At 35.8% G+C, this 20,250-nt stretch overlaps 1 protein-coding gene across 1 annotated transcript in view; it reads left to right on the top strand.

The window, feature by feature from the left end:
- The first annotated feature begins 626 nt into the window (after positions 1–626).
- LOC123689018 (corticotropin-releasing factor-binding protein) overlaps positions 627–20,250 on the top strand; it is a 40,409-nt gene continuing 20,785 nt past the window's right edge. Inside the window, exons 1-2 of the mRNA XM_045627801.1 lie at positions 627–788; positions 3,267–3,892. Coding sequence (XP_045483757.1) covers positions 3,779–3,892 — 114 coding nt within the window. The 5' untranslated portion in view covers positions 627–788; positions 3,267–3,778. The remainder of the gene's footprint in view (positions 789–3,266; positions 3,893–20,250) is intronic.

Here is a 20,250-nt window from a genome sequence, read left to right as displayed (position 1 = left end):
TATAAAAGCACTCCGAAACATTGTTCAGTGATTAAACGCTTTATAATGCAGGTAAGTATTGGGATAAATTTTTTTTTGTGATGTGACATATATCTGAAAAAAATAGGAGAGCACTGACCTGAAGTCAGGAGCTTTTATGCGCTCATTCATGTGAAAATTGTTCCTTTGGATACCACATATACCTATATAATCGCGCATGAATGAATGAGCGCCCTTCTTTTCACATACCGAAGGAGAAATTTGGAATTTTTTGTCATTTACACTTGATGCTCAACCTGAGTTCTTCCTCAAAGAGTTATCTCTACATATTATACCGAGTATTAAAATTGCTGAAATCGTTTCCATATTGGAAAAACTTGAGAAATTTTCTCGCCAACCTATTACCTTTCCGAATCCAAAATTCTCTATTTGAACAACCCAAAATCATACTCATTTTCAAGATCATATCATTCAAATTTTTTTGTCGGAACTTTGAACATCCATGTCATTTTCCACGAACGAGGCATGTGGAGAAAAATAAGCGGGACAATATGGCTGAAACAAACACAATAAATTCTTCAACAGATAACGTCCACATAAATCCACATTAATGCAAAAGAATTCCTTATGAAATAACAGACAATGGCGATCTTTCTATCGAACAAGCCAACGGTAAATATTATTAACTCTACTCGTACGTCCGATCTTATCTCTTTGTCGTATTTACTAGCGTTCCTCATCTACGTTTAAAATTCTTTTTGTGTAGTGCGTTGAAGAAAAAGTGCTGAAAATAGGATAAACTAAAAATAGTAAGTAGATTAAATGAAATTTCCTTCAAATATATGTAGAGGAATAACCTAGTAGGTAGTTGTATTCACACTAGAAATTCTTTGTAATGGAATCAGGAAAAGAATTATTATTTTCATTTCCTCTTTCTTTAATTAGTTGCATTTCAACCTACCTCTTATCCTGTAAACTCTACAATAATATACTAGAATTTCTATTTATAGAAACACCTGGTGCACAATTGCACAAGATCAAACTTTACAACACCAATAATCAGAATAAGGTATTAGGAAAAGATTAAGTAGTCCACCTATGATTTGAAATTAAATATCATACCATAAGAAGGTTTCAGCATATAGTGCTGGCAAGTCAGTATCTCAGGATTCATTATCAATATCTTAGAAAGAAATGTATAAAGAATGCAGAAAGTCAATCGGAGAGAGACTTTTACCGCTGTCCCCTTCCATAAACATTGAAAGTCAAGAACAAACAAGAGAAGAGTACATCCGCTATCTCAGCAGATCTCTGCCTGCATCATATTCTTAGTATATTTTGATTAAGGCTAATCCTTTCGTGAAAGCTTTATGCAAATTAAGAATTGTCATTTTGTGTATTTCCGTGATCAAATTAATGAAGCATCTCTCAGTTATACTACTATACATATATACTATACTATATATCCAAAGAAACAAGGATATATAGTAAGAAAAACGGGGGTGATGGAAAACCTTGTGATCAAGGGGGAATTCAAGGGGAGAAGACCCAGAGGTGGACGGAGATAGATTGAAGGAAATGACCAGGCACTCAATACACGAAGCAATACATCCTGCACAAGATAGAATTGCATGGAAGTAGTCAATTCAAACACAAACTAGATAGTATCACTACACCTTCACGAGGGCAAAAAGACTGGGAAGGAAGGAAGTACTCCCGTGAAGAGAGCTGTCAGCGGTTGAGTGATTTGTTTTTGCTCATCCTGGTCAACATGTTCCGCTTGTTCAAACAAATTTGAATATTTTTCATCGTTTCGAGAAATCTGGTTGCATTAACGTAAACAGGTTTGGTGGATATATTCTTAGAGAAAGGATATCCAACGTTATTTTAGAGAATACTCATGAACTAGTTGAATAGTGGAACAATAAAACATCTGTGTAACACTATATCGAATAAACGAGTGTTCTTTTTCAATGGCGAAGTGGGGATGGTCACAGTTGTGGCCTGCTCCAGCATTACGACTTAAATATTAGTCAATCTACAAGTGTAGCATGGGTTACGACAATTCTTTTCCATTGTATGCGAGGAATTTATTTGCGATAAAGAAAGACACAAAGAATCTTCTCTCTAAAAATGTGTTCTCAGGTTCTTTTTCACGAAAATTGATTTAAAAACAAATTAAATTCTACGAAAGCAAGAAATATAATGGGAAACGAAAACAAATTCAAATTATAGAATGGTAATTTAGTGGTCAATCGATCGAAGAGGCAATAAATTACTTTATTGTTAACTTTAAAGATAGATCGATACCTTCAGGTTCCGCTATTTCATAAGTAATTACGAAATTTGAGAATGGCAGGTGCTTACAAACATGCAGTAATTGTACTTAAAACCATCAATGAAAATCATCTGAAAAATGAAGGAGAATTCGTCACCTTTTAGGGATGGACAGAAATGGTCGAACATTCAGTATTCAGTTCTCCTAATAGATCACAGGTTTATCATTTATAAAATCATATAGTATTTTTCTCTCCTATACTATGAATTTTATGAAACCCAATAGCGAGTACATAGGTTATCACTTTTTCTTCAAAAATAACCTAATAATATCTCTCGGCAAAGAAAAATCCAAATGAGTGGCGTCAAGTGGCCCTTTACAAGTCTTCCAGTCAATAGTTTGACTTCGAGCAGCTTTATCGATATGATAAATAACTATCATCTCCACTATGTTGTCACTCGATCGACTAAATTTCTTCATAATCAGATTTCATCTTAGATGTACCTTATTCTCGTTAACGATGATAGTTTAGTTTCTTCCTTGGATTACCTACCCCCTTTAGGGAAGTTTAACCATAGCGTGTTTGTACGAATCTCCAGTTCTCTAGAAAAAAGCAGTCTGACCTGCTGGAAGGGGAGTTCGTACTGTTCATTGGGATATTGTTTGGATTTGGAACAGCAGTGATATTATAAATATGTGGGACATATTAGGTTAACTTTGGGTGAAGTATGTCGGTATTAGTTTATTTTGTGCTTATTTTTGATTTCTGTTATTTTGTTTTTTTTTTGTTTATGATATGTAGGTATTCATATAAGTATTTTGTGGTGACTTTTATAGGATTGAAAGCCTCTACTCTGTATTCAATCATAAAGTTTTCCTGATGACAATTGATTCACACTGTATATCAACATATATTTAAGTTACTTTCTCTTCATTTGGGAGTAAAATCAATGCTACTAAATCCGCTACAGACATAATCCCACCGAACTAAAAAACTTTTCATCCACAGGATTTTGGCTCAGAGCTGTGTATCAGCCATACTGAACATGATCATTATCAGACAGTACACAAAGGTTAAAGTGATCAGTTTGAAGATAATCGACGTATTCCCTACGGAGGACCCTTAAGGAACACTCACACGAAGAAGAAAAACCTCATTAAGCTCACGCAAGACAGCGACTGAATATTCAATCAGCCCCTAAACAGCATATTGCCCCCTTTAACGTTGGCCCCGCAGAATTATTAGTGAATTATTAGTGAATTAGTGCTAGATAAACAGAGGCGACGAACATGAAGTAAACAGCGTAATTCTCACTACACCTATTTGTGCTAGGCGCTGATTATGAGATAAACTGTTGGTAAAGAAAGAGCATCCCTATAACATCCTCGTAGCGGAGGGGTGGTTGGTTGGCTACGGGGCGTCGGGGCGCTCTATTTAAACGCCGTCGCCGGCACGTTTAAGCGTCACTGTGCGTCGGAACTTGTGAGGAATATCCGGAAAAGTTCCTGCCACCTGTTAGGATGAACCATCGGCGAAATGTTGCAGCAGTAGTTTTGGTAACTTGTTGGCTGGTCTTGGCGGTGGATGGTCTGCCTCGGACCGGTCGGTTGGAGGTTGGGGGAGCCGCTGGATTGGTGAGTATTGCGTTCGGACTCATTTTTTTTTTTTCAAATTTTGTCAGCGGCTTCGACCGCGCCGTTAGTATTTTTTTTACTTCAATTTGACTGAGTTCAGTATTTACGAATGTGAGCTTTTATCAGGTATCCCAAATTTGTTGTCTAGTGAGGATATATCAGAAACCTTTTGCGCTAGAATAGTTATTTATGCAACAAGTGCAAAAAGTTGCTCGAGTTGCATACAACATTTTTTCTACGTTCATGCAAAAAGCAAAAAATGATTTATTGAGGTGCGGCACTAGTTTTAGGAAAATGAAAAGCCCAACTTGAATACTTTATTATTAATATCGATTTGCATTGAAACAGGAACTAATACGTTACGAACAATTCAACTCAAACTTTATTTTTACCCTCAATGTTGAAAGTGAATGAACGATTGTTGCAATTTTCAATATGAATATTTCGTAGTGAAGTACTTTTTAAATCCACTTTTTGATTTGTTACTGCTGTAAACGTACTAGTACTTGGTAACTGTACATCGTTATTTCCTTCAGGCTGAAATATTTATTTTGCAACACTGAGTTTGTTTGACAGATGAGTGCAATAAAAACTTTATTGCACTAGTGCAATAAAGAATTTCTTTTTCCACTAAATATAGTTCAATAAAGTTTTGCTTTTTGCATGAATGTAGAAAAAAAACGAATAGCACTTTTTCAGGCTCGATTTTTGAGAGAATTAATTGTGTGGAGTAAACCGCAGCCTTATAAATTTAGCTGTTTTCAAGATATGAGAGAATATTGGGAAATGACGTGAAATGAATAGTACTCATAACTTCTTCAATATTGAAGCTATAGACAAGAAACAAAAATATTCTTTAGTCATCGTCTTTCTTCAGAAGAAATTGGTGTAATCATTCGTTTTCTGTTGCTATTTCTTCTGAAACTATAATACAAACGCTACAAAATTTTGTACGAAGCTTGAAATTGACCTTTTAGATACAGGGTGTTTCCAAATTAGACGTGAACCTTGAAGGACGTGTAATTATGACTCATTTGCTGTCGCTTCAGCCATTTTAGATGATAACCAATTTATATTTGACTTCATGTGATTTTCAAAAGGTTTCTCACCTTACTTCATTTTTCGTCAATTTTTTCTGCGTTGACCAAATTTTGTTATAATTTTGGATTATTTTCGTGGTCAGTGAGAAGTCCGGATCTAACACTGTTAGAATCAATGAAGCAGCGAGAAGATTGTGAGTAAATTTCAGGCGGAAAGTAACAACCGAAGAAAGGAAATGAAGAAGGAATTTGGCAAATTTTTAAAATAATTTTGTTATTCATAAATTGTAGAATTCGAAAGTTGCATTTTAATTCAAATTAGAAATGTAATATTATTTTCTTCATACACCAACTTTCAAATCATACTAATTCTTATTCAACATCTAATACAGCATAGTTTTGCACTTTTCATACATATCATATCCTTTTCTGATGAACTTAATCCAAAATTTGAATCAAACTTGGTCAATGTAGAAAAAATTGACGAAAAATGAAGAAGGTGAGAAATTTTTATTGAAAAAAGTACATACCTCGAAAACTGTTGATTTTTGGTTATCAATAAATGTTGCTGAACCTACAGCAAATGAGTGATACTAACATCTCCTTCAAAGTTCAAGTCTAATTTGGAAACACCCTGTATATCGAGTGTTCCAAATGCGCTGTCTAGTGGGGAGATTTCAGAATCCTTTTGAGCTAGAAAAAAATGAAAGCTTCAAATAAGGGTTCAATTTTTGACAGCATTAATTGGGTGAAAACTGCAAGCTCATATAAGTGCAACTGTTTTGAAGCTATAAGAAAAAACAAGTTATTATACAAACTTGTGTTTTTTCCAAAAAAAATTTTTATCAGAAATAAAATCACTTTTTCTTTCTCTCTCAAAAATATGTAACAAGATATATAAACTTCTTATCAAACTATAAAAATCATCCAAAATTTCAGTTTCACCCGGAAAATCAACCAGGTGTTCATCAATCTATGATAATCTGTGACCTTCAGATAATTAAAATAATCGGTGGTCAAGAATAGAATATTTAGGAATTCGCTTTTTTCATGCTCTCATATTTTGTGATTCACTGAAACATATAGCCTCTTCACCGAATCATTTCACTCAGAAATCTTTTGGAAATCATCCCAAAACAATAATGAAATGATCAAAGTAGTTTTATATCAATCTCAGTTCTTTCGGCTCTGTGGCTGCGGCAATATTGAGTATTTTTTTTCGATTTTATTCTCAAATTTTATATGGTTCTGGTAAGGGGATAAAGATGAAATTTTGCATATCGCTGGAAACTGCCATTTTATCTCTAAATGCAGCTTTGAAGTAAACCGGAGAATACAATTTAGTCCATATTTACGGAACCTCTAGTCGGATTTTGTCCGTTACCCCGAGAATTTCCTTCCCATTGTTGAAAAATTATATTTAGTACGATATTGGCAAAACACATTTCGTATATTTATGGAATCAGTTTATGGAGTTTTGAATATTTCAAAATTCGATTCCTAAATTTTTAGTCTTCAAAATTGATCAATCAAGTTCTTCAGCTGTAGGATTCAATGCAATATAATGTTTCATTTTTGTTTGAAATTTCATAAGAATACATACAAAAGTTTCGGAGAAAAACATTGGAAGGCGAATGGAAAGACTGATTTTCATTGGGTTTTCCGATTCTACATATTCCAAAACATAAACTGTGAAAATTTGTAGAGGGTTGAGATAGTTTTCTTCTTGACTGATTCCGAAGGTATTTCAATGTTTCCTTTGAAATATAACCAGTATTTGATTGTAACTAATTTCTGCCAGAAGCTTTAATGCCTTATTTTAATCCAACTGTGATATCGCAGGTTCGATTCTCGAGGGAGAATTTCTTTTTATTTCATAAAGCCTCTTGTTCAGATAATTTGGTTAATTCTAAGAGTTCGTGGATTATAATTCACTATAGTGTGAAATATGCAGTATTGTTTCAATCGTCACGAATGAATGTTCTCTGGCAACACTCGAAAAAAAGTCCTCCTAAACTTTTTCAATATATAGTTTCGTACGGTTTCCCACAACTACATTTTCCACTTAAATTCGATCTGAGAATCTTCCCCTTATTTATCCTTGGAGTTTCTGAACGTCGGCGAGCAATTTTCCACAAGTTTTTCCGCTGATCAAATATTGAAAGAGTTATGAACGTTGTAACTTTTTGTACCTTTCAGCTCTAAATATGTTTCGATCAGGTTTTTCATTGATACGGGTAGAGTTAGTTTGTTCGTTTCCTACGAGTTCCTAAAAATTGAACTTTTTTGTTCCGCTTTAGGTTTAAGTGGTATGAATTTTGAATGGAAAACAAGAAAAAAAGAACTACCTTCTTTTTCTTGAATTATTGATACCTGCAAAGTGTAAAGCAATCGTCATGCTACCTTTTCTTTATAATTAGTGCTCCCATTTTTCTAACATTGACAATTTTAAGAACCTACAACTCTTCGTCCATCGCATTCCGGTACGTTTTAATTTATAAACTTACGATTGTGATGTTTTTATTTTATAATTGTCCTAAAGAAGGTCTTAAAAAATGATCGAAACGTTGACTAATAGAATGAGATAACAAGAATTTTCCTACAAACCTTCACACAAACATTCACTATTTCAGTACATCGGAAATTAACAAAATCGTGAATACATATCAATAAAAATAGGGTGGAGCATATAGCACATTTTAGAATATTTCTCAAGGAAGACAAGACTAAGACAGGTAAATATTTACAAAGAGGGGAATTTCTTTCGATCGTTACTTCATTCATGTAGGTGCATTTTATTTTATAAGACTTAGGACAAAATGTATGGCGAATAAGGTCAAGTTAACATAATTTTGGAGTGACAAAGTTTAGGAATGATAAAAATATTCAATTTCGGGTTGGTGAAGCTATCACCAATAATAATAGGCTCTTCAGAATCGTAAAAACTCAAGCAAAATATCGAAAAATACCTGGTGTTCTTCAAGAGTGTAATTGAGACATTAATGAACTAGCACTCAAAACCTTCTGACTTCTCGTCAACGCTGTCCCCTTTACAGTTACAAATGGGTCATGCTGAATAATCCACTATCTCATATAGTGCAGCATATTTGTTTATACAAATACATATTCATTAAATTCTGAAATGAGTGTCATATATAACCTATATAAAAATATACAAAATACTTCTCTGTAAAATATGAGCCATAATATTCAGATGATATATAAGAATAAGATAATAAATTAGGATAAATGAGGATCCCAATCGATATGTCGTATCAGATTTAAGGGTGTTATAGCGCTATAAAATGAAAGAAGAATATAATCCTTTATTCGAAACATAAAATGAATAATATGTATATCGGTTCTCAGAGATTTATGGAACGAGTAATATCGTTTATTGTGGGGGGAGTGGATGACATCCATTACAAGTAACCATAGACAGACACATAAAATTTTCACCCCCGAAACTAATAAAGTGAAGAAAGCTCCACTCGTTAAGGAAAAAGGGATTTGATGACCCTAGGTCAGTTAACGTATCTGACATGGACAATGTGGCAAATTTTTTTTGCACGTTTGTTTCAGAGGAAATGTTTTTCGCCTAAATGTGACGTCCAAAATTCAGTTAAATAACTTTGGCGTTGGATAGAACAACTCTCTTCATGAAAATAAGTTCGTATAAAGATATATCCTAACAAGCTTCGTTTTCGAGATACAGGGTGTTAAAGTTTGAAAAAAAAACAGTTTAATTTTTGATAATATAATAATAATAATATTGAAGTTGAAGGATGATGTAATGTTTCGAATTAGGTGAGTGTCTCTTGCCAAAATTATTCAGTGGCGTAGATATAGAGCTGCGATGATCCCCTTTCTATTGGACATTTTCACCACTGTGTATTTTTGAGTAAATTATTGCATCTCTGAAATCAACAATCTATAATCCAAGCGCAAATTTAAGGAGAAAATGTATAAAAATAAATGAAAGTACAAAAATTGACGTAGTCTATTATAACGCTTTCAGATGGCATTTAGTTAAACATTTTTTTGAAAAGTTTGAAAATAGTAATTTACGTATCAAGCCCGGAAAATAGGGTTTTTTTGGACTAATAGACAAAATTGGAATAGAAAAATTGGAAGTCTGTGAGTCCAAAAAAACCATTTTCGGGCGTGTTGCGTACAATATTTTTTCGGCAACCGTGTAAAATAACACTATCGCTGCCGCTTTCCATATTTTATTGCGATTGCGATCAAAAAACATGCAAATTTTTGACAACTAATTTCATATGAACTGTCAGCCGTTATCTCGGTTGCTATGGATTTTATGATTCTTTTCCGGCCTTGTCCGGGAAGTACGTACTTTCCGGACTAGGCCGGGAAATGCTACTTTCTCAGAGAAAAAGCGTCCGGGAAGTGAGCACTTCCCGGACGGTTGCCGAAAATATTAATTTACGTAACAATACCGGAAAATAGGGGTTTTTTGGACGAATATACAAAATTTCAGGACTCGCTTACGCTCGTCCTGGAAGTCCGTGAGTCGAAAAAAACCATTTTCGGGCGTGTTGCGTACAATATTTTTTCGGCAACAATGTAGAATAACACTATCGCTGCTGCTTTCCATATTTTATTGCGATTGCGATAAAAAAACATGCAAATTGATGACAACTAATTTCATATGAACTGTCAGCCGTTTTCTTGGTTGCTACCAAGATTTTCATAATCATAATGACACAAACGACGTGATTCTTTTCCGGACTAGGCCGGGAAATGCTACTTTCTCAGAGAAAAAGCGTCCGGGAAGTGCTCACTTCCCGGTTGCCGAAAAAATAATTTTTGCGAGAATTCTCCTTAAATTTGCAATTGGATTTCTGAAAAATGAACCGTGTTTGCTTCATGAATTTATTTACCTAAAAATCCTTCAATTTATATTTAGGATCGAATAAACTTCAATTTGAGCTTCAATGTCATAATTTTATGAGTCCCATTTATTCTCATCGAATTCCTAAGTATTGTAATTCCCGTGAAAATTTCTCCTATTGAAAAAAATCTTATACTTTCTATGAATGCTGATTATTTACTCAAGGATCATAATGGACATATATTAATAAAATTATCACAAAAGATTTTATGTACTATTCCACAGAGATGAACGAACATATAGATAAATATAGATGTAATACTAATATTTGTTGAAATTGTGACTGAGAAAATAGTTATACAAGATAGAAAAGTCATACCGTCTGCTTCTAGTTGACAAATATCAATAGTCTGAATAATCTTTGTGAGAAATTTGTCAGTGAAATATTCCATGTTAGTTGATTTTCGGTTGGTTACAGGTTTAAGGACTCAAGATAGTTGTGTACCTATATTTGAATACGAATGGAAAAAACTTCACTGAAATAATATCCCTTTTCATAACGATATGCATTGTTAGCCTTAATATGGTCGTACAATATGTTAAAAAAGTGGGTTGATATAAGGTTTACCATTCTACCACCTCCTGGATGTCAAAAACGGCTGCCAAATTGGCTCTGATGAATCTGCAATACATCCTATTTCAACAGTGCGGTGCACATTCCTTTCCATACATAAATGAGGATCTCGTCTTTAACCACGTCATCTCCTCATCCATCAAGCATGCTCTTACAGAATTTGGATTCAACTTTATCACAATAGACAATCGTTTCTATTCGAGGTCCCAGCTTTCCGTTTTCTCACTTTGTGCTTCTGAGCTAGGACGAGGAGGGTGGTATCAACTTAGTTCAAAACTTCTAATTCGGCGATGAACAGTTCGCATTGCATTAGGCGTTCTATACTCTACAACCTATTTTGTCCGCAATCTTGTGAAGAGGAAGTAGTTCCATTGAAACAGTCCTGTATCTGTAGGACTTCGCCATGTTTAACAAAAAACTAATAATAAGGCCTAACCAGTAAAAAAATTTTTTCTTCGATATCATATTATAAGTCAACAAAGCCATCTTCAAGAGTGGTAAAGGGTGTTTTTTTTAAAGCTATAGAACTTTAAATTGCAATAAAACAACGATGTATTATTCGATTGACATGAATTTCATTTATCCGTAAGATGATCTTGTGGCATTACATTTCAAATATGATTTCTGGCATATGACCGCCACGGCTGGCTCGGATGTAGTCCAATCTGGAGGTCCAATTTTCGATGACTTTTTCCAATATTTGTGGCCGTATATCGGCAATAACACGGCGAATGTTGTCTTCCAAATGGTCAAGGGTTTGTGGCTTATCCGCATAGACCAATGACTTTACATAGCCCCTCAGAAAGTAGTCTAGCGGTGTTGAATCACAAGATCTTGGAGGCCAATTTACAGGTCCGAAACGTGAAATTAGGCGGTCACCAAACGTGTCTTTCAATAAATCGATTGTGGCACGAGCTGTGTGACATGTTACGCCGTCTTGTTGGAACCACAGCTCCTGGACACCATGGTTGTTTAATTCAGGAATGAAAAAGTTAGTAATCATGGCTCTCTACCGATCACCATTGACTGTTACGTTCTGGCCATCATCGTTTTTGAAGTAGTACGGACCAATGATTCCACCAGCCCATAAAGCGCACCAAACAGTCAGTTTTTCTGAATGTAACGGTGTTTCGACATACACTTGAGGATTAGCTTCACTCCAAATGCGGCAGTTTTGTTTGTTGACGTAGCCATTCAATCAGAAGTGCGCTTCATCGCTAAACATAATAAAATGGAGGTAGTGCGCGAAACGTATTCCGCATAGAACCATCATTTTCGAAATAAAATTGCACTATTTGTAAGCGTTGATTCTAATCATGATAAATTGCCAAACCAATCGCTCTGATTTTTTTCAATAGAAGAACCCGTTTATGCTACATATTTCGAAATGGCTGAAAATTACCATTCCTAAAATATAGCATACTAGATATTTTTCTGAAGTTATGTTCACCTGACCTAACATTTATGAACCTTTAGGGACGATTGAAAGATATAATATAATAAAAGACGTTAGGTCAGGTGACCAAGCCGGCCACCTGTTTGGACTTTTAAAATGACTCAAGAAAAATATTATGATTATCAAAAAAAATTTAATAATGACTGAAAGATAGGAGTTTTGGAGCGTTCGTTTCAATAGATATCACATCATACTGAGGCGATGCCAGAAAATCAGACAAAATCTCACATAAATTCCTGCGGAAAGATAACGCGTAAAAATTACCACGCACCCAATTCAACCCTATAAACTATTTATTTACTCAAGGATAATCTCTTCAGGCCTCTATCCCGTTAATTACAATCGACTAATCATCACGTCAGGCTTGGCACGTTTCACACGTCTGGATCGAAATATGCCATTTCTCCTTGTTTCGGCGGCGGGTTCCAATTCCGCCGATACACAGCGCCTCTCATCAATCTAGTGGGGTTCCGAACACAACCAATATCCAGATAACAAAACGTCCAAATATACTCTGAACCGATTATTAGCAGTCGCTAATCCGGAAATAAACACCAACTGGAATATATGAAATATCTAGGCGTGTGCTGATTGCATCAGTGATTTGAACGTATGAGTTTTGGTTATCGTAGTGGGAGTTATCCCTGATGAATTGATCGAATCAAGGGGAATATGGAGGGGTTTCGGAGTTATCAGCCTTGGCCTAAGGAAATACATTTGGTCTGGTTGAGGAATTCTACAATTGTGTTTTGCGAGGTTTGAGTTAACACGCTTGAATGTAGAATTAGTTATCTGGTCAAAATTATGCACGAATGTTATTCTGATTACAGAGTATACATAGGTCGAGGATATACAAAAGATGTGCGATACTAAAAGGTGTTTTTTTAGAGCTATAGAACTTTAAATTGCAATAAAACAACGATGGATTATTCGATTGACATGAATTTTATTTATCCGCAAGATAATCTTGTGGCATTACATTTTAAATATGATTTCTGGCATATGACCGCCACGGCTGGCTCGGATGTAGTCCAATCTGGACGTCCAATTTTCGATGACTTTTTCCAACATTTGTGGCCGTATATCGGCAATAACACGGCGAATGTTGTCTTCCAAATGGTCAAGGGTTTGCGGCTTATCCGCATAGACCAATGACTTTACATAGCCCCACAGAAAGTAGTCTAACGGTGTTAAATCACAAGATCTTGAAGGCCAATTCACAGGTCCAAAACGTGAAATTAGGCGGTCACCAAACGTGTCTTTCGAGAAATCGATTGTAGCACGAGCTGTGTGACATGTTGCGCCGTCTTGTTGAAACCACAGCTCCTGGGCATCATAGTTGTTCAATTCAGGAATGAAAAAGTTAGTAATCATGGCTCTATACTGATCACCATTGACTGTAACGTTATGGCCATCATCGTTTTTGAAGAAGTACGGACCAATGATTCCACTAGCCCATAAAGCGCACCAAACAGTCAGTTTTTCTGGATGTAACGGTGTTTCGACATACACATGAAGTTGTAATCGTGTATCCTTCTGTTTGTATACCATCATTTCATGCTAGCATACAAACTGAGCAGTTAACTAGCCACAATAGTTCTATGAATCTGAGACTCGAGTCAAAACTGAATCTGAGGTTTCGAGCTGATGCTACGCTGGGAATTCTTTCACCAACTATCACAGGACAAACCTGATTTTCAAGACCTTCACTACGACTCATGGAGCCTCGAGACAGCACAAATTGTGATTTGTTGGCATTAATTTCAAAATTGTGTGAAATTTAATTATTAGGTTCACACCAATATTTCTATTCGCCTAATGGGCATCATTCGAGCTGAAATGAATATGAAGCTGAATATAATCAGCATATCCTTGACTGGAACATGATATAAGCTTTGAGAATAGAACAAACACCATTCTATATGCAGGCACCACAAGTGAAATAATACTCTAATAAAATTTCACTCAAATCATACTCGAATCGATGGGATCAAATAGATGAAGATAATAGGAATACAGCTGTAACAAGGCAATTTGCGTTTTTTTGTGCTAATGTGGGAAATTTCCCACACGAAAAAGCTATTCCAAGAAGGTTTTATTTCTGAGCATAAACTACATCATCGTTACTGATGTGTGTCCTACCCTTTCGATTATTGCTGTAGGGTCGTCAAGGCAAGTTCTCATGTTGTTCGTTATTTGGGATCTTTCAGGACAATTGTTCAGAGAAATAGTTCATCGTTATTTTTATTGAGGGGCTTCTCCAACCGAAGTGTCCACAAGAAGAAAGTGTCATGTTCTATAAATTCGAAAAAAGCGCTTACTGCGTCTCAGGAGCTTCCGAACGCTCGCTCATGCATGCACCAATGGTGCTCTTGGAAACCACAGGTACCTAATATCAGTGACATTTCTTCTTCTTCTTCTTCAGATAGGTATCTAGCCGATTCGGATATGTCAGTAGCTAATCGAATTAGTTCTGCTGAGCATTCCCCAAAACAGTTTATCAGGTTTCGTAACCCGAGATTCTTCTCTTTTTCACTGACTTTAGATGTTGCAAAAAATCTTTTTCTTTTTCTCTTTCAGCTATTCATTATCCACTCCTGAATGAAAGCCTCCTCCATACTTTTCCACATTCGTCTATCTTTGGCCTGACTCAGCCAGTTTCTACCTGTTATCTCTCGGATGTCGTCCACCCATCTTCTTTGTGGTCTACCTTTACTTCTCCTGGTCAAACGAGGTCTTAATTGTAGTGTTCTAGTGTTGAAGTGTAGAACACTATATATAGTTGTATGTTCTCCAAAGGAGCAATTGCCGTATTAATTCACGAGCGCTCGAAAGCTCCTGACTTCATGTTAGTGCTTTTCTCATTTTTTTTTACTACATTAAATCGGAATTGATCCGATTGGATTTCGCCAAATGCCATCAATTTCTAATTTATTCCGCCCACTCATTCCATAAAACTGTGAAACTCAAATTATGATCTGGTGCCAGATCTGTAATTCCAGAGGTGTTATTTCGTGATTGAATTGGAGCTTAATATTAGTTTTGGTGTGTTTACGATTGGTAAACATTCTAGTTAGGGAAGGTTGGATGAGATTTGAGTTTGAAATACATACTGAAGTTTATTGAAACATTGATTATTCAGTTTCCAATGGATTTGCTGCATTTTCTACAACTCCGGGCAAATGCACTGCCAGAATTTTTATTTCGTTCAGCGTTATGAATATTGATGTGTATGTATATATATACGGATATATCTATGACGTGTCATTTTCGATAAATTTTTTTGATTGGACAGAATAAGTACGGCAGAATGAACGGATTTTCCACAGAATTAGACTGTCGATTTAAAATATTGCTGGTAGATAAGTATATAGGGTGTTTCATTGGGGAACGGAAATACTTCACATAGATAGTTTTTAGTGGTGTTTCCGAATATTAAAACAGATTTTCAAAATTCCGATGTACAGGGTTTTGTTTCGAGGAAACAACGATTCATAATTTTTTGTTAACCCGGACCTGGATTTTCAAGGCGGTTATTGCATGATACGTTTGGTCTCTCAATTAGGAACATATTTGCTAAATATGAAGAAAATATACCAGGTGGTTCATTTGATAAGGCCTCATAAAAAACGGGCAAAATTCATTAAACACCCTGTATCTCGGCTACGAAGACAGTAAGACCCAATAAATGCGGTATCTCTAGTACCGCCTTGGTGCCACCTATGCACCTGTGAAGTATTTCCGTTTCCCAATGAAACACCCTGTATAGAGTTGCACTAGTGGATCAGGGCTTTCCTCTCCAATAGAACGTACTAAGTGAGAGTGGCAGACGTTCATTCATCTGAGGATGATTTCGTGTTCACTGGCACACCACAGGGATCAGTCCTGATTACATAAATGGATCCATCTTTTTGCAGACGATACTAATGCGAGGACTTTTCAGGACGATTTGTGGCTGTGGAGGATTGGTGTCGAAAAAGGTTGTTGCCACTGAAGATCAGCAAATGCCACGTTTTACACTCAGTTTCAATATGTGGCCGGTGGTCAATGCTTATCTCCCGTTGATTACTATTTATAATGGTCTGGCCATCATTGTGTCCTATGATTTGAGCTGGTCTCACCATGTTATTTTATAATTCTGAATTCATGAGTGAAAACGCCTAGTATCTACGTTTATCAATAATAATAATAAACATAAATAAGAAATGATCCTTGACGTCGGCCTAACGTCTTGGCCACCAATCTACGTTGTTGTCCAGGAACGTATCGCCCTAGATGCCCTATGTACAATTTTATTCATAATAACACATTTTTCATAACATAACCCCGAAGCTTGAAGGTTTACTTGGAATTCGAAATAAAATTTTATTATAGGTTGACATAGTCTGTGGGTTAGCAGAAAATAATATACCGTTGCATGAAATTTGTTTTGTTCATGGACAGCTCGAACCTAGACGGATGCAATATAAATTTTCATTATTCCACCCGTTCATGCATAAAACCAAATCTTATGCACCAAATGGGTTGGACATGAAAGCGAAACGGGTTGATATCAGGATTATTAAATTTACCCAGGGTAGCAAACATCGGATAAATGTATACGCAAACAAATAATCGGCCTTCTACATATGGACATACGATATAATTATCTGTGTAATCGCCTTGTTGCCGAACTGAAGCAGGATAAGTCTAATGCTTGTTAGTTCCTGTTTGCAGGAGTCAGTTCATTAAGTGGAAAGGGGTAGGATTTGGATTATTGGAAATGGGCGGATCTGTTGTCCTGAAACAGCAACATGTGTCCTTTCGTAATTGAAGCAGAATTTGGATTTTTTTCTTCGCAATATCCACTCAGTGAAGACAATTGTATCAATTTGAATTCAAGAGTCTCCTCGACTTTGTGAGGTGATTCAAGTTCAGTTTTTACTTTCAATGATATAATTTTGGAAATCGAAATCGGATTTTGGTACAAAAATCAGTTTTTGAAAAATTCATATTTACAGAAATTCATTACGAAGAATGAAGATGAATTTTAATGTTTTGTTCAATGATTATACTAAATACCATTCGACCGAATGACTTCAGCTCCATTATTTTCTGAGTTATTACCAATACTGCCCTCCAAAAATTATGCTTATGTGTGCATATCCCTTTTTTCATCACTCGCTCATGATCTACTCGTATTTTTAGTAATTTCGCTGTCATTAGTTTGATTCCGAAGAGGTAAAGAACTTTCTTTATGGATGAAATTGCTGACGAAAATAATATAAATTTATCAGGAACAAAATGGCGAAGGCGCCGGTTACGCGAATTTTTAAACAATTTGGATTTTAGCATTATACTATGGCATTCGGTATTGTGTTGAAGAACTTCACAAAGTCAAATGGTCGAAGAATGACAGGAGTAGTGATATATAAAGACGAAAAAAAATTATATCCTTTTCAACCCACTTGTTCGTTGTTTAGACACAAGTATTCACAGTCTAAAAGCCTGTGGAAGAAAGAAATAGGAAATACGTATGTTTCACATTTTTCCATAAAATAAATAAATTATATATACTTGAAGTCTAATACTTTTGAAGTTGGATAGAAGTGATGAACATCAAATTTTGTTGAAAAAGGAAAGAATCTAGGAACTGAATATAATTTATCGCTGAGAACTGTTATTTAATATGCAAGTCAGTCTGTGGACGACCTCAAGAGATTAAATCGTAGCACATTTTGATCAAAGTTGCCTATTACCTACAGTATACGATTGGGGTAATATACAGGGTGGCCACTTTTTCAATGGGATTGTATTGGTAACTTTTAAATCATAAGAGTTAGAAGGTCGGTCAAATGGAGAAAAAGTTGCATGCATAGAAGCATTATCAAGCAGTTCAAACAAATCGAGATTATCAGGGCCGGATTTCGAGATATCATAAGAAAAGTAAATTATGTCATTTTGATTTTTCTTTTTTTCCCACTTTATTTCAAATATTATCAAAAAATGTTACAGGAACTTTTTATTCGACAGTAAATTATCCTCAATTTGACGTAATCAGATTTCGTATCCAACGTTTCGTACTCTGTGGGCCACCCTCAACCTCATTTTTTTCAATACGGACCTGCATATTTTATGACATTTTTCGAAATAACTTTTAACGCTGAATTCAACGATATATCATACAATACATATTTCATTGTGAAAACCTGTGAGAGATAACACGTTTCGGTGGTGCTCCAAGATTGTTCGATTTATTCAGAGTGTTTTATCGCAAGAAAATTTCATTTTCTGTTCTATGTGATTTACAACTTCCACAATTTTTGATCGTACATAATTTGTATTGATTCCTTCAGGTATTATCTGTTGATATTGCATTAATTTGGATTATATTGTTTATTTTGAATCCTCGTTACCTCGGTTTTCAATTGATTCAGGCCTGACGCTCTGCATATGTTTCTTGAGATAATCTCGAGCACATTCTAAGGGGAGCCATACCCGATCTGACTTATTGTTTATTTTCACCTGTGTTTTTGATTCTCTGTTTTCTTTCATCCTATTCTCATCCTAGGCCCACCTTGTACGTTTATTTAAGTCTCACCGATCGGCCTCGGCTGAGTGAAGCGTGTATCCTTTGTTTTTCATCCTTTTTTTTTTTATTATTCGGAATTCGATCATCCTAATAATGTCCAGCCAGCAAAGCAATAATCCCCGTCCGCTTCGGAGTAAGACAGGTGCAGCGGAGTCCCAAACCACTGGTTCATCGAATCAGTTGGACATGGTTTTGTCCAGATTGTCTATCCTCGACGGTATCGCTAGAGATATTGCTGAAATTAAGCAGGCACAGAAAGAGCTTTCAGATAAACTGAGCAGATGTGTAAGAAGTGTGGAGGCACATGACAAAATGTTGAAGCAGCATGCGTCATCATTGCAGCAAGTCAGTGGTGAGCTCAGTGTCCTCAAAACTTCCCATTCAGTTCTGAGGGAGGACGTTTCGGGGTTGAAGAATCAGTTGGGATCAGTTGATGTTGTGGCGTTGGAGAAGGCTAGCCTTATATTGAAGAGTGAAGTGTTGACCTTGAAGGATATCGCTGGTTCATCCATCTCGGCAGCGGCAGCTGGAACCGATGGCTCTTTATTGTACGTTAATCCAGTCGAGTTACTGGATCGTGTTAAGCGAGCTAACAATCTCATTATCCGAAATGTTCCTGAGTCAGTAGATGTTATAACAGATAAAGCTTTAATTCTTGATATTATTTCGAAGATCAGGGACGGCTCACCCTGCGATATGATCGCGACCAGAAGACTCGGTAATTTGCGACAGGGGGCGCCCAGACTGGTTAAGGTAGAGTTTTCGAACCCGGCGGTACCTGCCAATATCCTACGTCATAGACGGGTTCTTGCTGCCTTTGAGAACTACAGGAGGATTTCAATAGATGATGATAAGACGCCACTTCAAATTAAGCAGCTTCAGGACCTTCGCAAGGAGCTTGAAAGAAAACGTTCTTCTGGGGAGACTGACCTGACTATTAAATACAGGAAGGGAATCCCTTCGATAATCAAAATACCGTCCTCAAAAAATTGAAGTCTAACTTGATTACGTTACTACTTACGAATATTGTTTCTATTAACTAAAAATTCAAACAGTTATCTGTCTTCGCTTGTGATCGTGTTGGAATCAACTAACGCATGATTTTGTTGGAGCTGCGTCGGTGAGCGTGTTCAAGAATGGGTTCGACATCTGGTGGACAAGAGTTCTTGAATAAAGTCAAATATATTTTCAAATATCGGATGTTTCAATATGTGTTGTTTTTCCTGAATTGTTTTGGTGTTATTTTTTCACATTAGGTTTTATTTTGTTAAGAGTTTTATAGTTTTATACTCAACTCTGTATCCAATGTAATAATAATAATAATAATAATAATGTCATTCAAAGTTGATTTTCAGGTGATTTTGACCCTCATCCAAATTTAATGGTGTTTATGTAAGAAAAAACAAGTCTATTAACGATATCAATGTTCTGACCCAAATTCAATCGAACCCAGAAAAAAAATCGAGAACTGTGGCCAGTGAATGGAATTTTTCAAAAACTGCTGGTAATAAATTAGTCAAGAGACGCGAATACAATGATTTTAAATTTTAATACCAAGCCTTGCAAAAATTATATCGTAATGATCTCAAAATAAAGTTCGAATTTGTAATTTGTTTCAACGATTCAAATGACAAATACAACAATAGTGATACGTCGCGAGAAAATTGAGAATGTTTTGGAAGGTATTCAAGGAGACCAAACAAGCAAATGTATAAGAAGTATGGGTTCCAGAACCGTTAAGTGCATTTTACAAAATGGTGGACTTTTCGAACACTTACTTTTTTATATTTACTTTCGAATAATCA

The sequence above is a fragment of the Harmonia axyridis genome, chromosome 1, assembly GCF_914767665.1.
Source record: "Harmonia axyridis chromosome 1, icHarAxyr1.1, whole genome shotgun sequence".
Classification (NCBI taxonomy): Eukaryota; Metazoa; Arthropoda; class Insecta; order Coleoptera; family Coccinellidae; genus Harmonia; species Harmonia axyridis.
This window is presented reverse-complemented; position numbering and strand designations above follow the sequence as displayed.